The sequence below is a fragment of the Hippocampus guttulatus genome, chromosome 8 (genome assembly GCF_054856545.1).
Source record: "Hippocampus guttulatus isolate MCC_2025c chromosome 8, RoL_Hgut_1.0, whole genome shotgun sequence".
In the NCBI taxonomy this organism is placed as follows: Eukaryota; Metazoa; Chordata; class Actinopteri; order Syngnathiformes; family Syngnathidae; genus Hippocampus; species Hippocampus guttulatus.
Genome location: NC_141268.1, coordinates 7,275,371 through 7,292,911, shown reverse-complemented (window position 1 = coordinate 7,292,911; position 17,541 = coordinate 7,275,371). Strand labels below are relative to the sequence as shown.

The window sequence follows — 17,541 nt, the reverse complement described above, 5'->3', positions numbered from 1 at the left end:
TTTTATCATAATAATAATAATAAGAAGAAGAAGATTTTAATCATGGTAGCTATTTTTGTGTTGTGAAATGCCAATGTTGAGTTGCTAATCACTAAGACATAAAAAAATATCAAGAAACTGGTGTGATTTTGTTTGAGGGCCAGCCTGATCGGCAACAGCCAATCATGGCCTCATTAAAAATAATGTTAGGTGCGCAGGTTTATATCCGTTGAATGTTGGAGTGCGAGAGTCCTGCATGTTTTTCAAAAGAAATCTACAAGTTATTTTGTGTGCTACCGTGTCATGTGGCAAGACATGTTTGTAAAATAAGTACATATTTGTGAATAAGAGCACCTTGGGCAGCAGAACTAAAACTCAAAATAAGCCCAAAAAAAGCGTACGTCGCTTAATATATCAGAGAACTGCGATCAGCCTTCACCAAACGGCTTCTGCACATCCCTACTTATGCTCAACATCAACCTCTAAAAATACGTATTTTGTATTTTATGGACAAAGCCTTTTTGTCAGTGACAATGTAAAACACATTGCTGAAGGTTCAGCTGTTGCGGATGCGCTATGTAAATAAAGATACCTTTAAATTGTGTTAAATAAGCTTTGTAGTAAACACCTCTATGGAAAGAAAAACGTCATACCCATAAAATCCGCAATACTTGGGCAATCATTGTAATATATTCAGAGGTTGGTGTAAGCATAAGTGGAGATGTCAAAATAAATTTTGGTGACAATCGTTTGCAGTTTTCAGCCATAAGGCAACGTTTTCCCTCCATTTTGTCACTGTTGCGTCACAATACGGCAAGTGAGGAGGGACATTTTACATTTGTGGCGGCATTAATGAGCCATTTGAACACATTTTGTTTTTTAAACTTTCTGCTGCAGATACCCGCTGAACCTGGTGGCCCGTTCCAAGCGATGTCGGTGCATCCTCCATATCGAATGCGGCAATTGTATTTGCCATAAAATTGGCAAATAATTCATGATATTGAGTCAGAATAACATAATGCAATCAAAATCAATGGTTAGGTCTGGATCAAATGAGTTCTGGCTTGATCATACATCTCCAAGGGGCAAGGCATCTTCAAAGAAAACTTTCACTTTGCCACATCCAATATGGCTGCAGCATTGATGTACTCAAGAGGGCGTACTATGTACAGTACATGTACATGTATTGACATGTGGATGAATGTTGTCTATGGTAATACTTGCCAGCGGTTGCAAACGATCACTGTTCAAGAGTATTGACTAGGAGCAGCAGTGCGATGCGAATAAATCCAAATATATGGAGCAAGTAAGTGCTGTCTGTAGGGTATTAATAATTGACCCCCCTCCACCATGCTTTAAATGTGCCCCCCTTATGGCTGTGCTCTGGGAACGGGTCTGTGTGGATGTGCTTGTGCTTAATTACAATCAATTAAAATTTCAGAATTAATTTTGCAGATTGCAAGCCCCAATCCACCGTTCAGTGCCGCGAAAATCTCAACCTGAAGGCTGCAAGTTTTTGCGTGTGTCTACTGTCAGTGTGCTGTTGTACAAGGGAGATAAGAGTATCACCCTATCTTGACACGTGAAGTGAGGATGTTCTATGAAGACAAAGAGGAATTCAGTGGAAACTCAAGATTGCATTTGGTTTGTGTCAAAGGAATTCGAACTACAATTTTTTTTTATTTTTTTTTGTGATGCCGGCACAAAGCGGCTTGTTGTCAATCGTTGGTATGATCACATCATACAAGGAAAAACAGTAGTGAAAGGGATATTTTGGGTCATATTGTCCGACATGACAGCCAGCATGTGGACAGTGGCTTCACGCTGGCATGTCCACTTTAGTGTGCCTCGTTGTCACGGTTTCGGAAAAGCCCCATGTTAAGTGACCGGATTTTTGTTGCTCCAACATGTACTTTTGTGTAGGCATAAGACCAATGCTAGAAAAAGTAGCATTCATTTGGATGACAGTTGAGCGGGGTGTTCACTGCATTCGAGAAACTGATGATTTTTTCATAATTTTGAAGCCTCAGTGTATTTATACTGCCCAATCCGATAATGGATGGACAGATGGATTTAAATGCTACTTATGTGTGCGGCAATTTTTCTAATTCAAATTTCTCTCTATCTAGTGGATGCATAACGCCACTGCAACCACTATTGTAGCTTCCATTCTATGCGCCTTATAATGCGGTTTTAAAATAGGCCTTTCCTTTAAGGTGCGTCTTACACTCCGAAGCACCTCATTGTGCGGAAAATATGGTACTCGAGAAAAAATGGATAAAAATTTAGAATCAGGAAAAAAAATTGACCATTTTGATCGTAAAAGAGGGTATCAGGAACTACAATTGTGTGAAAGTGCTCTTGACCATGACGCTCAGCTTTTTACTGAACAAACCAAGACGCAACACTTTGAAATCAATATACTATCGTCTATAAGAGATGAATCACAGCCGTAATTGCCAACTAATAACAGTACCCACCGCAGCACCCCAACAAATCTGGTGCCAATTCTGGCGCCATCGCAGATGAGGCTTGTACTCCAGAAGAGAATCATCTAATTACATGGATGAGTATGATGGCAGCCATTAAAGTCCAAATGGATGAAGTGAAAAAGGCCTTTTGTATTAATAATCCAGTCGAGTCGAAAATTGACATGCAGTCTTCCTCTTCTTGTGATAAAATAGAAAGATGCCAAATTATTTAAGTCACTGCAAGCAGCGATGAACTGGCCCTCAAAACATAGTTCCAAGAAAATCTGAGCTGAGTGAAGGTATTGTGTCAACACGTTTATGCCTCTGAATTTATTGAGCGCAGAGCTTTCATCACACACAACACTTTAGCTCTGACCTTAGTATTGTTTTTATATGCCAGGTTATCAAATTTTAAAAGTGTTCCCACACACAGTGACCAAAACTATAATGACTCACAATGGGGCATCACGCATCTGTCTGCTATAGAAGGTTCAAATTTGGGAGCGATAGGAAAATAAATTCTAGGATGCATTTGTCTTTGAAAGACATCTGGGATTATAGCGCTGCAATGTTCTATTTAAATCAAATTAGCAGATTTCCTGTACATGCCGGAGAAAATATAAAAAGGTACACGCCAACGTATGACACATTCCGGTTTTGCCAAACAAGAGCAGGGTAACTGCCATGTCATGTAGTGACGTTTCGAGCAGGTTTAAAGAGAAGCACAATGTTAAAAGTACGTAGTTTTCCATTCCGTTTCTATTTTACATTAATCGTGACATTTATGGACACATGTTTGTTGGTTACCGAGTAGAGTTGATACAATGGAGGTTACCAGCTGCTCTGCTGCTGTTTGGAGGTTGCACTCGGGAGGATTTTTGCATCCTTGTTGGGCGAAGCGAGGTATGTGGCAGCTGGTGGTAAATGTGTTGTTGTAGTTATGGCTTTTCTATGCAATACTGATGAATAACTGAGTCATGAATTATGTTTTTATTATGTTTTTTACTGGAAAAAAATGATCAACTTTGCTGTAATTTGGATATCAAGCAAATGTTTTGACGTTTTTAGTTTCACGACACTCAAGGCGAAAGAAATAAAGACTTGCATCAGTTGAATGCAACTCTGTTATATGGATGAGACTTACACTATTTTACAGGTCTTTACTTACACGCTTTCCCCTGCAATACATCTAGCCTACGAGGTGATGCAGTCATGAGGGGATTTATATACTGTATATATATCCATTCATCCATTTTCCGATCCGCTTTATCCTCACAAGTGTCGCAGTGGGTGCTGAGTCTATCCCAGTAGGCGGAGGACACCCTGAATCGATTGCCAGTCAATCGCAGGGCACACACAGATGAACAACCATCCACGCTCACACTCACCCATCGGGACAATTTAGAGCGTCCAATCAGCCTGCCATGCATGTTTTTGGAATGTGGGAGGAAACCGGAGTACCCGGAGAAAACCCACGCAGGCCCGGGGAGAACATGCAAACTCCACACAGGGAGGCCAGAGCTGGAATTGAGCCCGGTACCTCTGCACTGTGAGGTCAATGCGCTAACCACTGGCCCCTGTATATCTGCCAGTGTGTGTGTGTGTGTGTGTGTGTGTGTGTGTGTGTGTGTGCGTGTATATATATATATATATATCCATCCATCCATTTTCCGAACCGCTTGATCCTCACTAGGGTCGCGGGGGGTGCTGGAGCCTCTTTGGGCAGTAGGCGGGGGACACCCTGAATCAGTTGCCAGCCAATCGCAGGGCACACAGAGATGAACAACCATCCACGCCCACACTCACACCTAGGGACAATTTAGAGCGTCCAATCAGCCTGCCATGCATGTTTTTGGAATGTGGGAGGAAACCGGAGTACCCGGAGAAAACCCACGCAGGCCCGGGGAGAACATGCAAACTCCACACAGGGAGGGCGGAGCTGGAATCGAACCCGGTACCTCTGCACTGTGAAGCCGACGTGCTAACCACTGGACTACCGGGCCGCCTCTATATATATATATATATATATATATATATATATATATATACAAATACATATAATGTTATGTGACTCAGGCCCCCCACCAAAGTAAAACTACTGAGATAAAACTACTTCAGTAATCAATAAAGCTTTTGTGTGTGGATGAGCGAGGGGTAAGGGTGGGCAGCATGAACTGCACAATTGGTCCGATGGCCCAAAAAATACCAAATATTTGGGTTAAAGTTGTTCACTTGGGAGCGATAAAAAAGTATTGAATGGCCACAAATTAGCATTTTGAATGAATATATTTATATACATATATATTTTTTCTAGAATAATATGAAATAAAGTTTCCATGCACCCCCCTTTTCAAATTTGACCACCTGCCCATCCAAGGGTCTCAAAATTCCCCTTTTAAATGTAATTTTTAATACATCACCAGGCATGGCTCCATGATGTGTTTTTTTTTGTGTGTGTGGGGGGGGGGGGGTCTGGCGGGGGGGGGGGGGGTGAGAAAATATACAAAAATATATTTCAGAATATCAAGGGAATTGTTGTGGTGAGGTGGGGGGGGGGGGGCTTGGCTGGGGCTGCAAGACCCTCTTCGTCCCAGTGTCTCACCCTCCTTGAGCATGTGTTATGCATGCTATACTTATGATAATCATTTATACATTAATAGGTCATCATGTTTATTGTAATACATTTAATTATACATCATTATACCTGTTTAATCTGTTTTTATATTACTCGGCACCACGTGTTACCATGGCAACGGCGTTGTGCGCTGTCAGTCCGCACAATTCGGGGTATTTTCGACCCCTCCGGCCCCCATCAGCAGGAACTTCACGACTCCCCCCACTTTCCTTCCGGCTTCGCGTGACCCAGGATAGCCCGGCTGTTACCTGACGTCCGTGACGCCGCTGACGTGCCACCGCGCGGCTCCAAATCCATCTTTCATGGGGCGATGACGAGACAACGCCACTTTATTACAAATAAAAGCGCATGCGACGTGGACGCGCCCCGCTGGGAGTGTGCGAAAGACCACGACGACTTTTGTAGACACTCATCAAGAAGAAGGAGAGATGCTCGCCACTTTAGAAAGCGGCACCCGGGAAGATGCAAGCAGCTGCACCAAAAAGTGACAAGGCAACTAACGAGCAACTTAACAAGGTTAGTTTTGGATGACAACCGTTGGGAAATGGCCTTTTGGACACAGAGATAAGACTGTCGATTTGTGGAAGGGAGTAAATACATTACTAACAACAACAACAGCAACAACGCTATACCATTGTTGACTACTAAAAGTATGCATTAAATACAAATCAGAAGACACACATTCACAAATTAAAATACATACAAAATTAGAGGAAGCACCATTCTATTTTCACTCTATCAATCTTGTGCAAGATCTGGTGCACCAATTGCAATACTCTAATGCTAATACTTTATATTTATATATATTTACTTATAATACTTGGATGAATCAAAAAATTGCTAATTTAGAACTAAATTTCATTAAAAATTTTCAGGTGGATTGTCCTTGTTTTTTTTTTTACAACATTGATTTTTAAAAAAAATCCTGGACAGATATTCGCAAAGTTTATAGGTAAAGAGAAAATACCAATTATCCAATCAATTATAAATATATTTTATATGAGTGAACGCACTAAATTGTCGCTAGGTGTGAGTGTGAGCGCGCATGGTTGTTCGTCTCTGTGTGCCCTGCGATTGGCTGGCAACCGGTTCAGGGTGTCCCCCGCCTACTGCCCAAAGACGGCTGGGATAGGCTCCAGCACCCCCCGCAACCCAAGTGAGGATTAAGCGGTTCGGAAAATGGATGGATGGATGATCTAAAAATATTTTTGAGAAACAATAGGTCAGGATCAAAATAATTTGTCAATTGTCATTCTTTTATTGAATTACAGATTAGGGAACATACAAGACCGGATAGTATAAGAACATTGATTGTGCAGACAAGTGAAAATACCTTAAGAACCTCCAAAGCATTGAGTTTAAACAAATATTGGCCAATATTTGATAAAACCCAAGGAACACATACAAGAAATTGAACATTTATTACATGTATCGATCAATATCAGTGCCAACGATGGTATTGATATTTGAATCGATCGGTCTGCCACTCTTGCACATTCATTCAGGGTTGAGAAAGCCTGAATCTGTGGGTTATTGGGTTCAATAATTGTGTTATCAAATGAAATGTATTACACATTGGTCACCAAACTATAGCCCGCGGGCCGGATCCGGCCCGCCTCCACATCTGGTCCGGCCCCCCTGAACAATACCAGAGAGTCTTTTGATTTATTTTTCATCTATGTATATTTGTATTTTATCATAAAATTTGGCTTTTGCAATAAAATATTCCTCAAATATGGACTATTTCCATGATTAACTATCAGCTAGTAACAATTTCATAAACACATACAGTATAACGTGACATTTGTTCCATCCGTGCCGTTATCTGGCAACCCCAGAAAAAAAATCCTAAACCCGTCCCTCTCAAAGAGAACGTAATCATGGCGAAAAGGTGAGGTAAGAGAAATAAAATTACCGGTCCTTGACCTCGAGGACTGGCTCGAGGACCGAGGATCGGTCCTCGGCCTTGTAGTCAAGTCCTTGGTCCTTGGCCTTGGCCGTCATCCCTTGTATAAGGACCGCAATAATCACGAAGGAATCTAATAAATTCCATCCAAGGAAACCCTTATTGATGGATTAACTCTGCCGCTTTAAGAGGGGCGGGTCTGCAATTGGCAGATAACAGTTGGCGCAACGGATAAAGAGCGGCATCACAGTTAGTTTCAATCACGGTTTGTTGCGTTCGCGATCGGCAGTTTAAATAGCGTGTAAAGCCTTTCTGTAACAGTGGTGTCTTTTATTTAGTTATTTTTGCACAGTCGTCACGTTTGCGGTCGCACTAGAATGTTTGTTTGAACCAAGTAATTTGCGTTACAGCTGGAGTCAATAATGTCGGCAGTTCACTTCCGGGTTTGGCCGTTGGGATTTGGAGTCCTTTTGCTTGATTCCAGTTTTGTTTCCTGAATGCTTTCTCATGTTTGGAATAATGAATATCGATAATACATAGATTAAAATCATGGTTGATTTAATTATTTATTATTATTATTTTGAAGTTGACGGTATTAATTAATGTAGTATTAGTGGTAGTGGTAATAATAGTCGTACTCAGAGAATGGTTCGAGATTCAGCCATCTCGTTACCTCTGCGTCCCGCGTCCTAGACGCATAATTTTCCCACGGGATGCACAGTTCCAAACAATGTGCGTTTTTGGCACGCAAGGAAATTTCTCAGTCAAAACATACAAACAGACAAAAAACTACAGCAAGCCTGAGGATTTCACAGTAACAATTGTTACCGGTAGCGTGTCGTTTCCGTGGCGTCATTGTCACGGTACCGAAAAATAGTTTAATTATAAAAGTCACCGCACTTGAATTGACTGTGTGATCCACACGATTTCACTGCGCCTGTATGTGTGTTTGTGATGTGGTGTGGTGTGTGAGTGTGTTTCTTCTAATTTACTTTCGTTTGGTTTTGTTTTCAGTGTTTCGGGGGACACAACAGATGACGTTATGTGCGCAGGCGGGTTGTTATTTTAGTCCGCAAACTGAGGAATCGCGCGGATGAAAGTTTGAGATGGCGGCGAAAAAAACTCACCAAGGTCTACTAATTACGATATTTAAGAAATGGGAATGCTTGTCTGATTTTTCGTATGAATCGTCCAAAGGGCGTATCACTAAACTCACCTGTGACGTATGCACAGAACGCGAGAGCGAAATACGACGCGAGGCACGATTACAAGGCAAATTGGTCATTAGATTTGTAGGCTAATCTCTGTGAAAAATATTATTATATATTATAGAATAACCAATACTGTTTAGTATTGGTTATTCTATAATTTATTGGTTGTAGCATGGTAACTTTATGAATAAAACATTCGTCACAAGGTGTAGTAATGCTAATGTTAACTGTTGGTAGAACTAATGATGACGTGTGTTAAATTCTTTCGTCAAATTGATCGTAGATTACACATGCATCGTCTTGGGAAGAGGATGTCAAGTCACATCAATACTTACCTGTATTAATGATTACCAGTCAATTAATCTTTGCAGTGTGAGATTGGAAAAAATACACGAGTACACCAGTTTTTGATCCATTTAATTTTTGGAATAAACCTGGAGTACACAGCTGCTGATGTAATGTTCATTGTTAATGCATAGTTTTCAAACATTGACCCTTGAAGCATTATACTTTTGAGTTTCGGAATTCTTGATTATCAATATCAGTCAAAATAGATAAATGGGTTCCCATGATGAACGTTTATGGAACCCAACATTTGTTATCGTGGTTTCCCATTGGGTAATCCGACGGAACCGAAAAACGGTTACCATGAATTTCCCAAATCCTCAGGCCTGCTCCTGAATTATTAAAATTTTTGCAGCATTTGTTTATCATTGTATGTATATGTTGTTGTTTGTGTTATTATCATATGCAATTGAATAAGTAGACCCTTTCAGAATTCGAAATTTGGGACTCTCTCAATCCATAATGGCACTCATACTTTTCTGATCAGCGAGTTCCTGGGACTCGCTGCCGGTAAACTGTAAAATTATCACTGAGAGATTACCGCTTTTTCTGCAGTCAGTGATACACTTCTATGCAGTCATATCTCAACTTGTGTTCTGTGCCATGTCATGCCTGTTGAGTGTTGATTTACTTCATATTAAGAAACTACTGCACTAAAACATTAATTCATAAATGTATACCATATGATTTTTTTTTCTCAGTATAAATAACACGTACCCTGACGGTTCTACTCTTTGAATAAAAACACTTCATTCAAGAGTTAGGGAGTGCAAAGGGTTATGATGGAGGGGTGTTGCAAATCATGAAGACCTGCCAAGGGGTATGATAGCATTGTTTTATACATGTCCTCGGCTAGGCCTCAGTTTCAAAATCGGTCCTTGGTCCTTGGCCTTGGCCTCGGAGGCAAGTCCTTGGTCCTTGGCCTTGGCCTCGGAAAATTTCTCAAGTCCTTGGCCTTGGCCTTGCCCCGGAAAATTTTCCAAGTCCTTGGCCTTGGCCTCGGAGTCAAGTCCTTGGCCTTGGCCTCGGGTTGCCGGTCCTTGGACACAACACTGTTCAGAATACAGGGAATTTAACCCAAAATGGAGAAACGATTTTTTTTTTCAATGCAAAGAAAAGATTGTCTGTCTCATCTGTCGGTGGCGGTATTCAAAGAATACAATCTGCGGAGACACTATGAATCCCGTCACAACAACAAGTATGATTTTTTGCATGGGCAAATGAGAGCAGACAAACTGTCAACGCTAAAAAGAGGAACGTTAGCTCAGCAAAATACATTTGTACGCCAAGCTCAGCTGAACCAGCCATCTGTTCGGGCTAGCTTTCGGTTTGCTCAACTGATAGCAAGCAGCGGTAAGGAGAGTTTGTCAAGAAATGCATGAATGCTGTCGCAGAGGTGGTGTGTCCCGAGAAGAAAGACGTCTTTAATACCGCGAGTGTATCAAAAAAAGTTATTTGATTTTGTGTGGGTTTCTGGGAAACAATACATTTTTACGTCTAGGTACTCTTGCAGTCACACCTTTGCTGTTACAAACTGACCCCGGCCCCACTGGTATTACATATGAAAGGACACTTTGATCCTCTCCTCTTTCATCTATAACTGCTTCAGACAACAAAGTGTATGCAGAAAAGTGAAGATTGCACGACTGTCTGTGTCCTGTGTTGTGTTGTGTAATTTTTGTTATTTTGACTTCAAAATGGCGCCGCGAGAGTGGCTGCCTTTCCAGCAGCTCCTATATTTTGTTGTTCTACTTCTTCCTTTCATAACTTTGCTGCTGTGAATTGGGAATTTCTCCATTGGGAGACAAATAATGGTTTTCTTATATGACATTGATGTGGACTCGCCCTTCTCCATTTTCTAGATTCCTACAACAAGAGTCCACAAGGAGGTGCTGAAATCAACCAAAAACATCCAAGTGGCAGTCCATCGTCAGACCTCACTGCCGTCGAACCCCCTGTACAAAACCAGACTCGGGTTCCCGCAAATTCCCATGACTCAACAGAAAACAATCTCGACGCCCGCCCAACAAGTCTGTGCTCGAGTGAGTCCAAGTCTGGGGATGGATCGGTTTGGGTTGGGGCTCGTCCCTTCAAAAATGTGATCAGATGTTCCAATAGTAGGGATGTAACGATATCAAAATGTCATGATGCAATGTTATCGTGATGTGAACCTCACAATATGATCATTAGCAATATGGAGAGGTTGGCGACACGTAGAACAACTCATGATATTCGGGGGGAAAAAAAGCGCAATATTGTGCTTTTGTATGTGATACCATGAGTGGCAATGAAATAAGACTCTCCCATTCGTTTACTGTCATGTGTTCTCAATGGCTCAGTGGCGCAAAACATCAAACTTTGTATATGTAACTCTCTATACTGTTTCATTTGCAACGGGATCTAAGATTAATAATAATTTTTAATTTGGAGTGCTGCAATTGGCTGGCAACCAGCTCGGGGTGTACCATGCCTACTGCCCAAAGACAGCCGGGATAAGCTCCAGCACACCCCGCGACCCTTTTGAGGATAAGCAGATCAGAAATTGGAGGGATGGATGGATAGTTTGAAGGTTGCATAGCTGAGCAGATTTGCAATTATTTAATTGTAGGATTGCACCTGGGTACCAGAAAGTCAGATCTGAGCAGGAGTCTAGTACATACTGGTTCAAAACAGTGCAATCTAACAAAACCTCTTTGAAATAAACACACAGATGGAACTGTCAATAATTAATAATAAACACCATCATTAATCTCTTTTAATGTGTTTCAACTCAGGTAAACAAAAGCTCTTCCAGGAACAGAATCCTCACCTCCCAGTCACAGTGCAGGACTCCAGAATGTAAGTACCTCTAATGCTCCTTTGATATTTGCCAATACAGGTACCTGTAATACGAAACCACAATGCACTGTGCCGCAGCGGTTCTCCGGGATACCAAGCGATGCCTGACGCCATACGAGCAGAACGAAATCAAGGAATACCGCCACGTGTGGTACCTGGGAGAAAAGGCCAAGAAAATGCGACGCTCCAAAGACTCCACGTCGGCAACGGAGGGCGAGTCCTTCGACGACTCCAAAGGGTTCTACAAAGTGGTAAGCATCCACCAATTGCACAAAGCAGATCCTTACGTCCAGAAGGCTATACCCAGAGGTATAGCTTCTATGGAATAACACATGGAATTTCATTCATTTGCAGAGGGCTGGAGACCACCTGGCCTACCGCTTTAGCTTCTATGGAATAACACATGGAATTTCATTCATTTGCAGAGGGCTGGAGACCACCTGGCCTACCGCTTTGAGGTGCTGGGGGTGATGGGATCGGGACTGGCCGGAAAGGTGCTTAAATGCAGGGACCACAAGACCATGACACTTGTTGCCATCAAGGTCTTTCGAAACACTGCAGAGTAAGGACCCTACCATCTCAGCTCAGACCTTAACACCACCATACAGAGTTCTTTCCATTCTGTAGTTTAGGCTCACCAAAACTAGTGTACTCGCAGCTACGTAATGTGAGTGCGCCATGACATACAGAAAAAGTTAATGACTGCCGAATCAAAGTGGACGGAAAACAGCAATTTAGCAACTTAGTGACTGAATAAGTTATTTTTCTCCATCTGGCCATGACATCCAACACTCCCAACTGCTCTGTCTGCCCTATGTTTGCGCAAAGCAATACACAGTAATTTAACGATCATGAGTAAAATATATGAACAATTAACCCTGTAAAAAATGATCGCTGCAAACCCTTGAATACTTTGAGGGTCGACTTATCTGTCTTATCCATCACCGGTTTTTATCTACATCAGCAGATATGTGATGAAAAGTCCAGTTTAGTTTACACCCTTGTCTATTAGTACAGCTGACCACACAGCAAGATATGACTATTTTAGAAGATAATCACTTCTATAAATGGATACAGGAATATACACTTTCATATGACACATATAGTTAGTGGCGGAGGGGCCGTTCCGACGAAGGCAGTGACATAACGTGCAAAAGGTGTCTCGTGGTTGTGTACTTGAGATGACAAAACACGCACACATCAAACAATGAGAGTCTCCTACCCCAAACCAGATGTCTGCGTAGTACCAAGACTGACCTGTGAGACGCAGCATAGTACAACGGGGCAGACGATGGGAGAATACAAAGAAGAAAATAGTTTATACTGTCCCGTTTAAGGGCGCAATCACAAAGTCCACAGCTCAGACAATCTTTTGGCCACATACTCAAAGACATGTCAAATAACACACAGAGAAGACTCTCCATAACTTCCCCAAAAAAAAAAACCCAAGCTAAATGTAGCAGCTAACCAACAAAGATTTTTTTTTCAGTCGAGATGTGTCATTTCACCAACACTCCCTCGACAATTTTACTGCCTTTATATTGGCCGCTGCTTTGACATCATCTTGTGAAATTTTAGGTGTTTATAGAAAGAGACCGAAAATTGGTGATTAGGTGCATTTTTCAGTGACAAGCTCATTTTGGGTTCTACAGAAAAAATGGGTAGTTGTGCAGGCATTCAGTGTATTGTCACATTGTGTGCCAGTGAAATGACATAATTTCTGCTTCAAGAGGTCATAAAATGGCACAGACAGAGTTGGACAATCTAAAGACCCTGCAGCGACTAGACAGGACCAACAAAGCCAACATGGTCCACATGAAGGAGCACTTCTACTTCCGCAGTCACCTCTGCATCACCTTTGAACTATTTGAGTAAGGTCAAGACTTTGGGGGGACTTTTCCTCTGATCAGACCTGTTGATTCTTAATTGAATGCACTTCATTTATTTTTAGAAAGGACCTGCATAAAGCCTTAGTGGAGAGTAAATTGCGACGACTGTGTGAGACCGACATCAGGAAATATGCCATCGATGTGCTCAAGTGTCTGAAAGTGCTCAAAGATGTGCAACTCATCCACGGGGACTTAAAACCGGTAAGGCAATAACAACAAAAACTAATTTGTCCAAAGAAAAATATATGCTGATCCGTCCATACTGATACAGCAGACAAGTTTATGGACAGTAAAATACTGCATCCACAGTTTTACGAGTACGACTGTCTTTCCAAACCACAAATAACGTCGCCGTGGTTCAAAAGAGAGGAAGACTGGCTCAGCAATGTCTTCTTGTCAACAGAGGAAAGCAGGGTTTTATTCTGAAGAAAAGCCACTTTGTTAATGGAAGCACTAAAACACAGACCAATTGAACCAAAGTATTTACACGACTGGCAACAGAGCAAATAAGTCACACATCTTAAAATATATGCCTTTATTCCTTGTTTGCTGACAAAAAATAAATAAAACTTTGGGGAACATGCTCCTAATTGAAAAGCATTGTAAATGCTAAATAAGATTGTCCAAGGACAGAACTTGCCCACAATGAACTCCAGTCTTACTGGACATCCAAACTATTTTAACAAGATTCGAGCAAGCTAAAATCATGAAAATTTTAACAATTGAAAAATGTTTCAAACAGAAGCGCTTCAATATGGATAAAAAAAATTGCTAGATATTTATAGTAGATGTCCAAATTTGGGTTTCATAACATTTGGAAAAATAGGCTCTTAATTTGACAATGTTAAGTCAGTAGGAAATAAAACAGCTCAGAGGGCAAATGAGCCATTTTAACATTCTGCAACCTAGCTGAAATCAAATTTGTTCACAGGTGAGGTGCTATTGCAAAATACACATAATGAAACCAAAAAAAAGTTGGCACAATAGCACTTTAATAGAGACCCATTTATGCAAACACCTCAAGCTAGTGTCCTTTATTCATCATGTATCTCCAAACAACAATAGCTCACAACATTTGGAGAAGCATGGTCATAATTGAAACAATTATGGAAATATTGTTGGTCCAAGGGCAGCTTTGACAAACTCTATTCACAATGGCTAAACAATGATGCATTTATGATGCTATGACCTAGCCAAAATAATGCTTTTAATGATTTCATTGTAATTTGTCATGTTATCAAACTGGGCATGATTTATTTCATCGTATTCTTTGATTACTTCAGGAGAATATTTTGTTGGACAAGGAAAACAATGCAGCAGTGAGTGACTTCGGAGGGAGCATCTTTATCAGAGGTGAGACTATGATATGGTGAGACAAGAGCCCAGTAAAGCCATTTGAGGACCTGTTATTTTATCGCCGGTGGAGACCTCCATTGTGTATGATTCCCCCACAGGTCGGCCCACCAATCAGACGCTGGCCTACATGGCTCCGGAGCGTCTCCTTGGCAGGTGTTGTACCACAGCCTCTGACATGTGGAGCCTAGGCTGCACGCTGGCTGAGCTTGACTGGGGCCTATTTCTCTTCAAAGGAAAAGACAAAGGCGACATTTTCAACTGTATAACGAGGGTAAATAGAAGCTCATAGCAATTCACTCTTAACATGTGGACTGCCGCCATTGTTGGGAACTTGAACGTGACTGTTCCTTAGGTGCTGGGCCTACCACCATTAGACTTGCTGGCTGCAGCAAGCAGGAAAAACTACTCTATTGGTGAGGTGTTCGAGGCTTATTTTAACAAAGTCTTTGGTGCAAGAATCTTGTCGTGATCACGTACCCACCCAATTTCTAGATGGCTCGGAGTCTGAAGACAAAAAGCCACCAAAAACCCCTCTGGCCACCAGACTGAAGTCGAAAAATCCAAAGTTTCTGGACTTTATTCGGTGCTGTCTCGAGTAGGTTCACCCACTCTTCGTGAAATACCACTACAACAACCTTCAAGTACCGTAGTCAAACTGGTGCACAGATTTGTTTGAGGGTCTACTAAGTGCTTGTGCATCGCTGAGCAGATACGATGCAACAAAGCGGCTCACCCCGGAGAAGGCTTTGCGACATCCCTGGATCAAGCAGGCAACCAAACATACTTGTGAGTCCACCGCAACACATCTCTACTTGTACATGTTATGTATTTGCACTGAGTGTTGAAAACGCCTATTTTTGATGTCGATGAATGCAGGACTTGGACCCAATCTGAAGTAACACAACCACTCATTGATAAACTGCAATGACTGTAACATTTGTAGAAGCAATATGTAAGATACTTTGTTTTATGAACGCAGTCTCCGGGAGTGTTATATCTATGCTGCTTGAATACCCACTTGCCTAATTTTGAACTCATTTGCAAGTTATAAGGTCTGGGCTTAAAGCGTTCCTACTCCTGAGTTAGTGGTGGTGGGGTCAGGGTACATGGACATGCTCTGGGAGTCCGACCTCTGACCCTCAAGGGTGTTCCATTGCATGTGTCCTATTGGAAAATAATATTCCCAGTTTTCTGGAACACGGCACAAGTGGCAGTGCTGTTGATTTCATCAACTCGACCTGGCCCTGGTGACAATGACAATATGCTTGCTATTGTTGCATCTACAGTTGACATTGAAGATGTCTTTTTTTGTGTTTGAATTTGTTCAGATAACAGACCAACGATAAGCAGCTTACTGAAGAGAGAGAAGATTCCTCCGCCAATGTTGCAGCCGACGACGCAATTCAAATAAGTTCTTCAGATCAACAATACCGGACTGGATGTCCACAGCCTTTTTCTTTTCTTAGTTCCTGCCACGCCTAAATTGACCAATCGACCGAACAGTTCCTGAGACTTTATGACACGTTTGTACCATGTTGCCAGTCACCATTTGTCTATGGGAAGTAGGTTAGGAAACTGCTTTTATAAAATGTTTTACATAGTTCCTTAGTGGTTTAATAACATGTCTTGCTTGACATTGTTTCTCAAGTTACCCCAAGGATCAAAAATTACATTACACTTTACACCGTCTTTTTTTTAGCCTTGATGAACTTGGCTTGTTTTGAGTGGGCAGTTCTGTCTCACACCACCCCCCCCCCCCCAAACTGCAGGATTATCATCTGTAAACATGGATTTTGTTACCATGATGCTGATGATGAAAGTGGATGTTAAAAAACAGAAAAAGGATTCATTGATTTAATCCGTGGAAGAGGCACTTAAATATAGCACATTTACATCACAAGAATGAAAGGATCGCACAATTAATTTCTTAACTACACAAGTCAAATGTACACAAAATCTCCACTTTGAGCATTGCCAACCATGACTACCCCTGTGCTAAGTATGCTATTCACATCCTTATGTTTGAAGAATTGTCTGCTCTTGAGCAGAAAGTTAAGCAAGATGGACACCAAGCTTTTTCAACTGTAATTATTCCTGTGTTGCCAGCAGCTTCCTCCACAGCGCCAAGGGTCATTAACTGGTGATAACAATTCCAGCTTTTGTGTGCAATCACGGTGTGCAGGGTTTGCTGCTGATGCTGCAAATGAGCAAAGGGGGGAGGGAGTCGCTGAATGTGCCACAAAGTGAATTTAAAACACAAATGTAATTAGGACGACAGGTCGAGGTCCCAGCGGCGGTCGGCAGGCTGCGAGATGCGGTGAGCCTGACCCTGTGAGTTTACAAATTGAGAGGATGAGGTCAATGAGCTGTCTGCCTGACAATGAAATGACTGATGCCTGCAAAGGTTTAAAAGATTTTGGATTGACTACATCCATTCACTACATGGAAGGCAAGTTTGAAGAAAATGGTACAAGATCATCAAGGTTTGAAGTGAATTGCAAAGATGTCAGAAGAATGAAAAACAAATCAGCAAATGGCTCAACACAATCCAGAAACTTGAATTACCGGTACATAAAATGGGGAACATGTGTACCAGCTACTTGGTGAAATACATTGAAAAGAACGCACAAAGGCAGAAATGGATATCTGATGTAGGATAGTGGGAAAGCGGTATGAGCGTGTGTCTTCATATTCATGTGAATCGTGATTTTAGGATGTTGACAAATGGGCTGTTTGTAAGTAGACACCACATTTATCATTACTACATTATTAGACGCGCTGTGGCCTTGAGCACTACCAGCTCTTGAAGCTACGAGCATGAGAAGCAAAATTAAGGAAAATGAGTGCTGCTGCAAATCTTCAGAAACTTAACTGAGCAAATTAATGGAACAAATGATGGCAATGGAAAGAA

At 41.6% G+C, this 17,541-nt stretch overlaps 2 protein-coding genes across 6 annotated transcripts in view; one reads left to right on the top strand and one right to left on the bottom strand.

The window, feature by feature from the left end:
* rap1gapb (RAP1 GTPase activating protein b) overlaps positions 1 to 17,541 on the bottom strand; it is an 83,691-nt gene that overhangs the window by 42,986 nt on the left and 23,164 nt on the right. The gene's annotated exons all lie outside the window — the stretch shown is intronic.
* LOC147200977 (dual specificity tyrosine-phosphorylation-regulated kinase 4-like) lies at positions 9,430 to 17,514 on the top strand. The gene is made up of 12 exons (XM_086117887.1): positions 9,430 to 10,589; positions 11,322 to 11,385; positions 11,464 to 11,636; positions 11,811 to 11,947; positions 13,116 to 13,256; positions 13,337 to 13,475; positions 14,558 to 14,627; positions 14,729 to 14,901; positions 14,983 to 15,043; positions 15,123 to 15,225; positions 15,340 to 15,416; positions 15,959 to 17,514. Exons 1-12 carry the CDS (start codon positions 10,539 to 10,541, stop codon positions 16,039 to 16,041), a joined length of 1,272 nt encoding a protein of 423 aa, XP_085974013.1. The 5' UTR covers positions 9,430 to 10,538; the 3' UTR covers positions 16,042 to 17,514.